The following is a 13,442-nucleotide window of genomic DNA, read 5'->3' as shown; positions in this document are numbered from 1 at the left end:
TCTGTATGTATCACTCTATAATTATCACTCTGTATCCCTCTCTGAGTCTTGCTCTATACTATCACTCTGTACCTATCACTTTGTATCATTCTGTATCACTTTGTATCACTCCGTATCACTTTGTATTACTCTGTACCTATCACTTTGAGTATCACTCTGTATCACTTCATTTCACATTGTACCTATCACTCTGTGAGTATCACTCTATATCATTCTGTATCACTTTCTACCAAGCACTCTGTGAGTATCACTCTTTATCACTCTTTGAGTATCACTCTGTATCACTTCATATCACTCTGTACCTATCACTGTGAGTATCACTCTCTATCACTCTGTACCTATCAATCTGTATCACTCTTTATCACTTCATATCATTCCATACCTATCACTCTGTATCACTGAGTATCACTCTGTATCACTTCATATCACTTTGCGAGTATCACTCTGTATCACTTCATATCACTCTGTATCTATCACTCTTTGAGTATCACTTTATATCACTCTGTAAGTATTGTACCTATCACTCTGAGTATCACTTTGTATCACTCTGTAAGTATCACTCTGTATCACTCTGAAGGTGGACTTTAAACTTTAGATATGAAGGCGGAAACATGATAATACAGTATCATACTGGTTAATATATTTAACCTTTCCAATATTCTGCTGTTTTAAGAAGCTATTTATGTATAAATGGTATTATTCAAAATACATCTTATGCTGTTTACATGGTCTGATTGGCAGGGTGATTCTCGTGACATTCGCTTCAAAGCTCCAAATCTAAACACAAACATTAGATGCCAAATATGCTGTGACTGGTTGCCTACAGTTGTGGCAAAAGAAGTATTCAGCTACACCACTGCTTTAAGGGTCTGACAGTGATAAACTGATGCTATAATATTGGATATAATCTGTCCTAATCCTAATCCCATGCATGCACCGGACACTCCCCTGTTGTCCAGCAGGGCGGCGATGTGCAGGGCCCAGGAAGGTGCTGGGTATTACACCCTTAATTAGTGTTGACCCTCAGCACTTGACTAGCTCACCAATTATTCTCAAGAGAACAAAGGAGCCTCGAGATTTGAGCAGTCAGCAACATTTGCATAACGAGTGAAGGTAGTCTGGTCTGTTCATTAGGGAAGCACGTGTATAAGACAGAAAGACAAAGAGAGAATGTGTGTATGTGTGTGTGTGTGTGTACCAGCTAATGACTGTTACACATAGCAGACTGATGAAGAGCAGACAGATGAAGGAACATCAAGGGGGTGGAAGAGAGGATACAGGGACAGCAGTCAACAGCGAAGAACAGCAGATTACACACACATGCAAATTACGGAACCTGCAGATTATGGAGACTTGCATATTATAGAACCTCACAGATTATAGAGACTCGCAGATTATAGAGACCTGCAGATTATAGAGACCTGCAGATTATAGAGACTCGCAGATTATAGAGACCTGCAGATTATGGGGACCTGCAGATTATGGGGACCTGCAGATTATAGAGACCTGCAGATTATGGGGACCTACAGATTATGGGGACCTGCAGACTGGGCAGAGACAGCAGTGGCAGGGATGTTAAAATATTTGATGTAGTGGGTTAACCCAGTCATCAGCCTTCTATCCACCCCATAATTCTTACAACTGCAGGACTCAAAATCTGTGGGCAGAGAATTATGATGAATAACTGCACCACACTGCCCCCTACAGGTGTTATAGAATATAACACAGCAGCTGCAGACAGTGGATCGTTTCTTTGTGAGTGGAGTGGCCGTTTAGTGTGTGTTCCACAGTGAGAGCTTATGGGGTCAGCCAGTAGCATGAAGCTAATTTAAGAGTGACAAGGATAGATCCACCCACCCACACACACACACACACACACACACACACACACAAACTCTCATACACACACACACACACACACACAAATACACACACACACACACACACACACACACACTCAGTTTTAATTGCTAACGGCAACATTCTCGACACTGTCAATGCTCACATCTTAAAGACATTCATCAGCCCAACTGCCACTGTGATGGTTAAACAGAGGGAGAAATGGAGAGAAGGAGTGGGAGGAAAAGAGAGAAAAAGATAGAGTGTGTGTAGGAGGGAATTAGAGATGTAGAGTGTGAGAGAGAGATGAAAGGTGAGAGAAGTGAGGGAGCTCTGTGTACACTGCGGCACTGGCTCATGTATTTATGTTCTGTGAGGTTGAGGTGAGGTATGAGGTATGAGGTCTGATAGGAGTTACGATGAATAACGTACGAGGTATGATGTATGAGGTGAGGTATGACATATGATGTATGAGGTGAGGTATGAGGTATGACGTATGAGATGAGGTATGAGGTATGATGTATGAGGTGAGGTATGAGGTGAGGTATGAGGTATGATGTATAAGGTGAGATATGAGGTATGAGGTGAGGTATGAGGTATGTGGTATGAGGTAAGATATGAGGTATGAGGTGAGATATGAGGTATGAGGTCAGGTATGAGGTATGATGTATGAGGTGAGATATGAGGTATGAGGTGAGATAGGAGGTATGAGGTATGAGGTGAGGTATGAGCTATGAGGTGAGGTATGAGGTGAGATATGAGGTATGAGTTGAGGTATGAGGTGAGGTATGACTGATATGGCACCTCTTTCCTCTCAATGCATGTTTAACAGAGCACCACCCTGCCTCCTGTAATACAATGACAATAAATAAGCATCTATATCAATAGTGGCATATACATCAGTTAAACACCTCCACACACAAATGGCTGGATCAGAGAGTGTTATAACACTGTCATAACACTGTCAGAATAGGAACTGACTGCTTTCTTGGCCAAGAACACATGTGAGGAGTTCATCTTGGTGAAATTGCTGCTTATACAGAGGGACAATTCAGCCTATAGAACAAGAAAGTGTTCTTCCAACCAGGCATGTCAACAAAACAAATGATGTGATCGTTCAGTTTGACAGTACCTCTTTCACTATGCAATTCCATAATTACCTCAATTTATTATAGCCATTCTGAAATCTGTAAACAGCCATAAATTATTTCAGGGTTGTGTTTTGTGGCTTAATTAAGCCAGAACATTGGATCTCATTTTAGTTTTTCCACATTTAATCTGCTCTGATGGTTTCCTGCTAGGTACACCTCCCACACCACAGCTCCGTGTGCACAATGCTGCCCTCTGCTGGGCACGCCGCATTGCTCTGTGCGGGTCATGGACACTGCAGCTCCACTGTGCTTGGCTTCAGCGCACTTCTGCCTCTGTTGTAGAACGTGTGGGGAACAGACCACATACTTACAACTGGAGGGGTCATGCCTGAGTGCTGCCATGGAGACACTGATGCTTGTGCAATTGAGACAGTTTGTGAGGGAGTTACAGTACAGTCCAGCACTGCCTAGCTTTAACAAGTAGCCATGTACAAACAAAATGACAGGCATCATCTCATAAAATGACTTCTTTTTATGTATTAAATATTTCACAGCTTTCAACGATACTGGAAAGCTATGGAAATGCATTGTGAAAAAAACAAATTTATTTCGGCTTATGCAGTAGACTACGGAGTTAACATCTCACCGTCTCTTGTAATCTATACTGTGCCGCGCATAGTTTACCACTAGGGGGCAGCAGACACTGGGAAACGCTGCAGCAATGAGGACAAGCAGGATTCCCTTTCCAGATGTTTTGCAATTTCAGTCATGTGTAGTTTGACAAACGAGTCAAATTGGTTACAAATGACTAAATCTACTATTGTATTACAGTGAATGTGAAAGTAAGGTGTGTGAGAGTAGATGAATGATGCATGAACGTTCCACCTGAATGGGCTGTGTGTCCTTCCAGTAGTGACTAGCAGAGTACTACTCTGCTCCTCTTTTTCCCCAAATCTAACTGAGACCTCATAGTTGTGGGAGGAAACTTCTCCAGGCACCTGTACACCCACTCATCGCCCACAAATACTCTGCCCACTCCAACAAGTACTCTGCCAACTTCAATGCCTTCTTGGGATGTACAAACAAACAAACAACCAAAATCAGGTTGGATGTGTTCATAAGAAAAAGGAGACTTGTAGACCAATGATTATGCTGTGTGTGTGTGTGCATGTGTGTGTGTGTATTGTGTGCACGTGTGTATTTTGTGTGTGTGTGTGTGTGTGTGTGAGAGGAGGCAGGAGTGACTCACTGCTAACGGTAAGCACGTTGTTCTTGATCTGGGCGGTGATCTGGATACGACCTCTCCGCTCAGTGTGGTCAGTCCCACACAGGCTCGGCACATTGGCCACACAGCGCTTATGGATGTTCATCATGCAGTCTGGAGAGAGAGAGAGGGAGAGAGAGAGAGAGACAGAGAGAGAGAGAGAGAGAGAGAGAGAGAGAGAGAGACAGAGAGAGACAGAGAGAGAGAGAAAGCGGTTGAGAGTGTTGTACTCCTCCCTGGTCTTCTGTTTTTCCCAGCCCACCTGAGCAGGTGAATCCAGCTCCAGGGAGATTGTGGTAGGACATGCTTGTCCAGAGAGGGCAATGCAGAGATTCTCCTCATACAGTGGATGAGTGTGTGTGGTTTAAACACTAATGACGGCCACAGTTCACGGAACGCCCAGAGCATTCCGTTTGTTCCAAGCAAGCACTCATTCAAAGAAACTAAGACACACAGAATATAACAATAAAACACACACACTGAACATACTCAATTAAACCATTTCTTTACCTCACCTACATTCCACCTCATCTCTCTCTTTCTCTCACTCATACACACACACGCACACACATGTGCACACACACACACACACGCGCGCACGCTCACTCATACACCCACTCTGCTTCCTGAGGCACTGAAGCACACCTCCACAGTTCAGGCAGAAAGGTGCTGGAAAAAGATCACTAGTTGTAATGTAAACAGTGTGGAGGACTATCACACACACACACACACACACATGCAGGCATGCATACATGCAGACGCACATGCATGCACACACACAAGATCAGACACAAACATAGTAAGGGTAATATATGGGGAAACTAAACAGGCAGAATTATAGCTCTCGCACAGCTCTGTGTCAGGACTCATATAAAGATCCACCCGTCTCCCTGTCCAGCTGTCTGCCTGTGCACCTGTCTGTTAGCCTAGTCGTCTCTGCGTCCACCTGTCTGTCGGTGTGTCTGGGAAGCAGTTTGAGGCTCGTGTGTTTGAGGCTTGCTGCCAAGTGATGGATGAGCGAAGCATTCTGAATGTTTTATGTATCGGACATTTGATAAGTGGCTGGTGAATGTGAGATGGAAAACCTTTTCCTGCTGACATCATGGCGAAATATGGGGTCTGATATTCTGCACAGAGTTCCCTCCTGATCACGCACTGAACATCTACACCTCATATCTGTCATTACGTAACCCATGTAATTCATTATGTAATCGATGCAACCTATTATGACGCGTAACTTTTTATATCACTTCTAAACGCAGTTAATCCATTATGTCATTATGTAACCCATGAGACCTATTATGGAATTGTGCAACTCATGTAAGTCATTTATGTAACTCAACTTTTTTGGGATTGTTTCAGACTAACAACCAAAGTCTAAGTGTTCGTTTTTTAGGGAACGTGGTGAGAGGTGGCATGTAAAGGCCATTATGTGAGAGTATGACCATCTTCTGAGGTCTCAGGCCTGCAGGATCATCACTGAGCTCTAACAGTCTCACAGCAAACAGAGTCAGCGGCGAGCTTGAGCATTAGAGTGACACACCCATGTTCTCCGGAAAGTGAATGCACATAACCGCTGCGACCAGTTATGGACCACTATGACCAGCGGCTACCATCAGTTACTGTGGGAGTGGGAGAGTCTCTTCACAGGCCGTGCCTCCCTGCTCGGCTGTGGGCGGTGCGGGTTACTCACGGTCGCATCGCATGCCCTGGTGGATGAGGCCGTACAGCAGGGAGCCACAGTGGTCGCAGAAGGTGGGGCTGGAGTATGTGTGCACCTTGAACTTGTGCTTGCTGCGGGGATCCTGCAGAGGTGGAGCAAAGGGCTGCGCATCATCAAGGAGGAAAACAAACGTTCAACAGCAAGTATCACAGGATAGACAGGCAGGGGGTGTGGCCACATAGGAGGACACACTCCAACACCTGCATGCATTATTCACAGAACAGGGTCTCCAATAGAAGTGGCGTGACAGAGAGACGGGTTAATGTTCAACAGAGTGTAATGAGCCCATGACACACACACACACACACTCACACACACACACACACACACACACACACACAGACTCACAAACACACACACACACACACACACACACAGACTCACACACACACACACACACACACACACACACAGACTCACACACAGACTCACACAAACACACACACACACACACATACACACACACACACGCACACACACACACACACACACACACTCACACTCACACACACTCTCACACACACACACACACTCAATTTGTTGTTTGATGTGACATGAAGAAATGCCCAAAACAGTGCTTATTGGTTGCCATCCAGCGTGACTTGCTTCTCATTTGCATAAAGTTGATCATTTTTAAATTACATATACGTATAGATAGGTACAAATGTATAACCCTATAACCCCATGTTCTGATGTGGGTGTATGTTTGTCGGTTTTAAAGTCTAGATGATGGCCGGGGCCAGGCAGATATCACACACACACACACACACACACACACACACACACACACACACACACACATGCGCACACACGCACGCATACAAACACACGCACACGGACTTACTCATGCACACACAGAGGAGGGCAGTTACACTAGTGGTGTGAAAGAAGCAGCTGACATTTGAGAGGAACTTATAGAATGAACACAGGAAGTAGGAGTGGTCACACAGGAATTTGTGTTTAAAGTACAGTAATAACAAACTACACTATTATTACACTGTTAGCATATACCACACTACACAATTATTACTCTGTTAGCATACACCACACTACACTATTATTACACTGTTGTTAGCATACACCACGCAACAATATTATTACACTGTTGTTAGCAGACACCACACTACACTATTATTACTCTCTTGTTAGCGTACATCACGCAACACTATTATTACACTGTTGTTACTGCACACCACACTACACTATTATTACACTGTTGTTAGTGTACATCACCCTACACTATTATTACACTGTTGTTAGCGTACAACTACACTATTATTACACTGTTGTTAGTGTTCACCACACTACACTATTATTACACTGTTGTTAGTGTACATCACCCTACACTATTATTACACTGTTGTTAGCATACACCACACAACACTAGTATTACACTGTTGTTAGAATATGACACACTACACTATTATTACACTGTTAGTGTACACCACACTACACTATGATTACACTGTTAGTGTGCACCACACTACACTATTATTACACTGTTATTATCATACACCATACTACACTATTATTACACTCTTGTTAAACTATGACACACTACACTATTATTACACTGTTGTTATCATACACCACACTACACAATTATTACTCTGTTAGCATACACCACACTACACTATTATTACACTGTTGTTAGCAGACACCACACTACACTGTTACACTGTTGCTAGCGTACACCACACTACACTATTATTACACTCTTGTTAAAATATGACACACTACACTATTATTACACTGTTAGTATACACCACACTACACTATTATTACACTGTTGTTAGAATATGACACACTATACTATTATTACACTGTTAGTTTACACCATACTACACTATTATTACACTGTTGTTATCATACACCACACTACACTATTATTACACTGTTGTTAGCAGACACCACACTACACTATTATTACACTGTTGCTAGCGTACACCACACTACACTATTATTACACTCTTGTTAAAATATGACACTACACTATTATTACAGTTAGTGTACACCACACTACACTATTATTACACTGTTGTTAGCAGACACTACACTATTATTACACTGTTGCTAGTGTACACCACACTACACTATTATTACACTCTTGTTAAAATATGACACACTACACTATTATTACAGTTAGTGTACACCACACTACACTATTATTACACTGTTGTTAGCATACACCACACTACACTATTACCCTGTTGTTAGCGTACAACTACACTAATATTACACTTTTGTTAGTGTACACCACACAACACTGTTATTATACTGTTGTTAGCGTACAACACTACACTGTTATTATACTGTTGTTAGCGTACACCACACTACACTATTATTACACTGTTGCTAGCGTACACCACACTACACTATTATTACACTCTTGTTCAAATATGACACACTACACTATTATTACAGTTAGTGTACACCACACTACACTATTATTACACTGTTGTTAGCATACACCACACTACACTATTACCCTGTTGTTAGCGTACAACTACACTAATATTACACTTTTGTTAGCGTACAGCACACTACACTATTATTACACTGTTGTTAGCGTACAGCACACTACACTATTATTACACTGTTGTTAGCGTACAGCACACTACACTATTATTACACTGTTGTTAGCGTACAGCACACTACACTATTATTACACTGTTGTTAGCGTACACCACACTACACTATTATTACACTGTTGTTAGCGTACAGCACACTACACTATTATTACACTGTTGTTAGTGTACAGCACACTACACTATTATTATACTATTGTTAGCGTACAACACACTACACTATTATTACACTGTTGTTAGCGTACAGCACACTACACAAGGCAGGTATTACAGTAGATTGATATTAACCTACTCTGCTATTACAGTAGACAAGTATTATACTAACTGTATTACAGTACAGTATTATTACAGTACACTGGCATTACAAACGGATATTCTAATGGGTACCAGCAGCACCAGCAAGTCTTTATTCAGCTCCATGCACACACACACACACACACACACACACACACACACACACACACACACACACACACACATACACACACATATATACACACACACACACACACACACACACACACACACACACACATACACACACACACATACACACACACACACACACACACATATATACACACACACACACACACACACACACACACACACACACTCACACACACACACAAAAGACTAACAGGTTGCTTGAGTGAACAGAGACACTACACCGTGGCAGTGTTGCATGAGAGAAGAATTCTCCAACCTTGTGGCCTTCACTGCGTTACTATGGTGACAGCCAAAGCCCCGTGTCCAGCTTCAGGTGTGTGTGTTTGTATGCTTGTAGAGGAGAGAGACGGCTGTGTGTGTGTGTGTGTGTGTGTGAGACAGGAAGCGAGAGGGAAACAGGAGGAAATACCACCCAGCTCTATATATCTCAAACACCTTCATCTCCTCCTCCTCCTCCTCCTTCCGTCTCCCATATCTTACACCCATTAGAAGCAAAGCCAGTGCTCCTGTTTCAGAACCAGAATAAGAACCACATTGTTTCATCATGCAGGTTACACATACGAGCAGTTTGTCTTGGTGAGTGCAGACACGCATGATGTGGGACACAAACAGAGCAAACAACTCTACAGTCCATTCAGAAATCTTCAGGAGTATCCAAGACATCTCTCTTATTACCCCAGCCCCAAACACAGCTCACCACAAACCAGAACAACACACACACACACACACATTTGTTCCTAACGCGCTGAGACAGGCAGACACAGGTTCTGCTCAGCAACAGCGTGACGCTCAGCTTTCCAGTGAAAGCAAGAAAGCAATTCCTTAAATAACAGACAGAGACTGCAGCAGGATAAGCACACAGTGCACAACAGCAGGGCCATGCTGACTGCACACACACACAATCATCTGCCAAAAAACACACACACAGACTGCCTTTATTCCCACACACACACACAGACTGCCTTTATACACACACACAGACTGCCTTTATACATACACACACGCACACACAGATGGCCTTTCTCACACACACACACACACACACACACACTCACACACACACACACAGACTGCCTTTATACACACACACACACACAAACACACACACACACACACACAGACTGTCTTTATACACTCACACAGACTGCCTTTATACACTCACACACACATGCACACACAGACGGCCTTTCTCACACACACACACACACACACAGACTGCCTTTATACACACACACACACACACAGACTGCCTTTGTACACACACACACAAAAACACACACACAGACTGCCTTTATATACACACACACAAAGACTGTCTTCACATACAAGCACACACACAGACTGCCTTCATACACACACACAAAGACTGTCTTCACACACAAGTACACAAACACACAGACTGCCTTTATACACACACACACACACACACGCACAAACACACAGACTGCCTTTAGACACACACACACACACACAGACTGCCTTTATATACACACACACACACACACACACACACACACACACACACACACACACACACACACACACACACAGACTGCCTTTATACACACACACACACACGCACACACACACACAGACTGCCTTTATACACACACACACACACACACACACACACACACACACACACAGAGACTGCCTTTATACACACACACACACACACACACGCACAAACACACACACAGGGACTGCCTTTATACACACACACAGAGAGACTGCCTTTATACACACACACGCACACACAGACTGCCTTTATACACACACACACACACACACACGCACACACACACAGACACACAGACTGCCTTTATACACACACACAGACTGCCTTTATACACACACACCCACACCAACACACAGACTGCCTTTATACACACACACACACACACACACACACACACACACACACACGCATGCACACAGACAGCCTTTCTCACACACACATGCACATACACACTGTCTTCATACATACAGACACATACACTCACACAGATTGTGCACACATGAACATGCTTTACACACACTCACAATCACATCACACACCTCCTTGCCAAAATCTGCACAGGGCGATCAGCCAATCAGGAAGTGGTGTTTATGACAGCACTAACGTGATTATGTAAATGCCTGCCTGATTCTATTAAAAAAGGAACCAATCAGCATTCAGAGAAAGAGCTGTATTTATAGCCACCACCCACTAGGATGGATCAGTAAGCATGTCTGTGACCAGCCTGCTTTGATTTAAAAGAAAATGACAGTTGGGAAACTTCCAGAAAGGGTCTTGTGAATGGGAGAAAGACTCCTGAAGCCCTGAATCCGCCACACCAAAGGGGTTTGGCTGGTACAGAGAAGACTGAGCTACACGAAGAGAAGACTGGGGTGGGAGGCCCCTGCTTATCATCCTGCCCCTCACAGGCAAGCGGACAAGCAAACCACCAAACCAAACAACCATACAGATCACAAAACAGACATCAAAACCGCCGACCGAGCAGACAACCAGACAGACAACCGAACAAGAACTAAACACAACTCAACAAAAAGCTGAACAGACAACCGACCAAGCACACACAGTCACACACACTCGCACACACACACACCTGCAGACATGTTCTGACCCAACCATCCCCCTCGGAACAAGTGACTCACCTCTCTAGGTGTGAGGGGGAGGCAGTGGAAATGAAAAATGAAAGCTCAGTTAGAGTTTCTCTGAGAGAGAGGCAGAGAAAGGCAGAGAGAGAGAGAGGCAGAGAGAGAGAGGTAGAGCGAGAGAGGTAGAGCAAGAGAGGTAGAGTGAGAGAGACAGAGACAGAGAGGCAGAGAGAGAGAGGCAGAGCGAGAGAGGCAAAGAGAGAGGCAGAGAGACAGAGGCAGAGAGAGAGAGGGAGAGCGAGAGAGGCAGAGTGAGAGAGGCAGAGAGAGAGAGGTAGAGCGAGAGAGGTAGAGCAAGAGAGGTAGAGAGGTAGAGTGAGAGAGACAGAGACAGAGAGGCAGAGAGAGAGAGGCAGAGCGAGAGAGGCAAAGAGAGAGGTAGAGCGAGAGAGGCAGAGAGACAAGTAGAGCGAGAGAGGTAGAGCGACAGAGGCAGAGAGAGAGAGGGAGAGCGAGAGAGGCAGAGAGAGAGAGGCAGAGAGAGAGAGGTAGAGTGAGAGAGGCAGAGAGAGAGGCAGAGAGAGAGAGGTAGAGTGAGAGAGGTAGAGCGAGAGAGGCAGAGCGAGAGAGGCAGAGCGAGAGAGGTAAAGCGAGAGAGGCAGAGCGAGAGAGGCAGAGGGAGAGAGGCAGAGAGAGCGAGGTAGAGCGAGAGGCAGAGAGAGAGAGAGGTAGTGTGAGAGAGGCAGAGAGAGAAAGGCAGAGAGAGAAAGGCAGAGGGAGAGAGGCAGAGCAAAAGAATGGAGAGAGAAAAAGAAAGAGAGGGAGGGAGAGAGCTTTTTATGTGATGGTTTCCAGGGGAAACGACCCCCTCCCCCCCTCCTGTGAATGATGGCTTTGAGAAGCAAAGGGTTAACAGAGCAATTACATCCATGAGCTGTCAGGGCGCCACAATTCATATGCATTATTACACAAACACACACACACACACACACACACACACACACACACACACACACACAGGGCTTTCTCCCGTCTCTCTGGCGTCTGCTGTGGGCGGGTTCGTGTCAGACACGTGCCTGCCTGACGTGCTCCGTACTGAATGTAGGTTTAATGAGAATCTGCCGCGCCCCAGGAGAACGATTAATTAACCCACTTCTATAATGAAGCCCCAATCGAGAGCCTCTGAAGACAACCGCAACCCTCCTGCTGCTCTGACATTGACTATATTTACGCCTGCGCGCTTCCCCAGGTGCCTCTGCACAGGCAAACTGGCAGATTTACGCGCCGAGATGAGCGACAGTGTCGGAGGGCAGCGAATTCATTAGACAGACGCCGTTGCTTTGTGAGAACAGGGACGGTTGGTATTTCTGGTCCACTGGAGAGCAGGACTGGGAGAAAGGAGGACGCAGACGAGAGGATGAACGGAGAAGTCTGGAAGGAGCTCCGGCGACGTCCCACCCACGCCCGCCATTCTGGAACATTCCCGCTGGTAGTGGGAGCTGTCGCCCAGCGTCAGGGCCTCTGTGTGCAGGTGGGAAACGCAGTCTCACAGTGGCAAAACCCTGGGGGGCTCAGGGCTGAGAGCAGAAGGGTCATTTCAGGAGGCGCAGAGACACCAGCCAAATGGAACGCAGAGCAGCTACAGTGATAAAGAACCTCTCAGCCTCCCCTAAAGCAGAGGGAGTGCTCAAGTGGGATTTTAGCACTCCTCTTTAGCTGTGACAGAACAAGCAGAGAGACCTGCTGGTGAGACCAGGCTTGGGAGATGTGGTTGGTGAAATCTTTACTAGTGAGACTGAGCTGGTGAAACCTACCTGGGGAGACCAGGCTGGGGAGACAATTCTAGCGAGATCAGGCTGGAAGGACCAGGCTGAGCAGATCTGGTG

At 45.0% G+C, this 13,442-nt stretch overlaps 1 protein-coding gene across 3 annotated transcripts in view; it reads right to left on the bottom strand.

The window, feature by feature from the left end:
- The window catches only part of prkcbb (protein kinase C, beta b), a 93,957-nt gene that overhangs the window by 52,266 nt on the left and 28,249 nt on the right, over positions 1–13,442 (bottom strand). For all 3 annotated transcript variants that reach the window (XM_035526403.1, XM_035526404.1, XM_035526405.1), the window contains 2 exons: positions 5,888–5,999; positions 4,180–4,308 (listed from right to left, as the gene is read on the bottom strand). In XM_035526403.1, coding sequence (XP_035382296.1) covers positions 4,180–4,308; positions 5,888–5,999 — 241 coding nt within the window. The remainder of the gene's footprint in view (positions 1–4,179; positions 4,309–5,887; positions 6,000–13,442) is intronic.

Source organism: Electrophorus electricus, chromosome 1, assembly GCF_013358815.1.
Source record: "Electrophorus electricus isolate fEleEle1 chromosome 1, fEleEle1.pri, whole genome shotgun sequence".
NCBI lineage: Eukaryota > Metazoa > Chordata > Actinopteri > Gymnotiformes > Gymnotidae > Electrophorus > Electrophorus electricus.
The sequence above is the reverse complement of the archived record's forward strand: the minus strand, read 5'-3'. Positions and strand labels throughout refer to the sequence as shown.